Here is a 1,146-nt window from a genome sequence, read left to right as displayed (position 1 = left end):
GGAAGATATAGAGGGAGGGACAGAAGGCCTAGGCATTTTTACTGCCAACTGGGAATAGTAGAATATTCTATTATCCCTCCTGAGTAGGATAATTTATTAGTGACCTGGAGCAATTCACTTCATATCGTCTAATCTTAGCTTCTTCATCTGTAAAAGAGAGCAGAGATAATATCTGTGCAAAGTCCTCTCATAAACAATATGGTATGACCTCTATCACTTTTCATGAATGAGGACCACCTGCTCTAGCACCTTCCTCAGAGAATATTTCACTTCCTTATTTCTCAAGCTGTATATCAAGGGGTTAAGCATGGGGGTGACAAGGTTATTCAGGACCTGAACAGTTGCATTAAGCCAGGGGTTAGGGGTGGGCTGCAGGTAGATGAGAACCACTGGCATAAAGGAGAGGAGGATGGCAGTGAGGTGGGCACTGCAGGTGGAGAAGGCACGCTGTTGGCCTTCAGTTGATCGAATTTGAAGAATGGAGTAAACGATGCAGCTGTAGGAGGTAAGGATGAGAAGGAAGCAGCTGAGGGGCATGAGACCCACACTGATGAATCCCACCATCTCTAGGGCCGAGGTGTCTGCACAAGCCAGCTTTAGCATCACTGGGATATCACAAAAGTAATAGTCCACCCCACTGGGGCCACAGTAGGGCAATTGGAAAGTGAGTGTAGTTAGAAAGATGGCCTGAATGCACCCAAAAAATGAGGTGCCCATGGCCAGGATGGCACACAGTCTGTGACTCATGATTATTGTGTAGCGCAGAGGGTAACATACGGCAACAAAGCGATCATAGGCCATTACTGTGTACAGGAAACACTCGGTACAACCCAGGAAGTGGTAGAAGAAGAGCTGGGACACGCAACCTGAATAGGAGATGGCTCGGCTGTTCCCTGCTAGGTAGAAGAGCATCTTGGGGGAACTCACAGAGGGAAAAAATATGTCACACACAGACAGTTTACACAGGAAAAAGTACATGGGAGTGTGCAGCCGAGTGGAGGAGACAATTGCCAGTAGGATGAGCAGGTTCCCCATAAGGGTGAGGATGTAGAAGGACAGAAACAGGACAAAGAGCATGGTCTCCAGGTCCTCTGTGTGCGGTATACCCAGCAGAATAAACTCAGTCACCTCTGAGGTGTTCCTCAT

At 47.6% G+C, this 1,146-nt stretch overlaps 1 protein-coding gene across 1 annotated transcript; it reads right to left on the bottom strand.

The window, feature by feature from the left end:
• Nucleotides 1–213: 213 nt before the first annotated feature.
• LOC133241808 (olfactory receptor 10D1B-like) lies at nt 214–1,146 on the bottom strand. The gene has a single exon (XM_061407726.1). It carries the CDS (start codon nt 1,144–1,146, stop codon nt 214–216), a length of 933 nt encoding a protein of 310 aa, XP_061263710.1.

Source organism: Bos javanicus, chromosome 29 (assembly GCF_032452875.1).
Source record: "Bos javanicus breed banteng chromosome 29, ARS-OSU_banteng_1.0, whole genome shotgun sequence".
Classification (NCBI taxonomy): Eukaryota; Metazoa; Chordata; class Mammalia; order Artiodactyla; family Bovidae; genus Bos; species Bos javanicus.
Note: the sequence above shows the minus strand (reverse complement) of the source record. Positions and strands in the feature narration are given on the sequence as shown.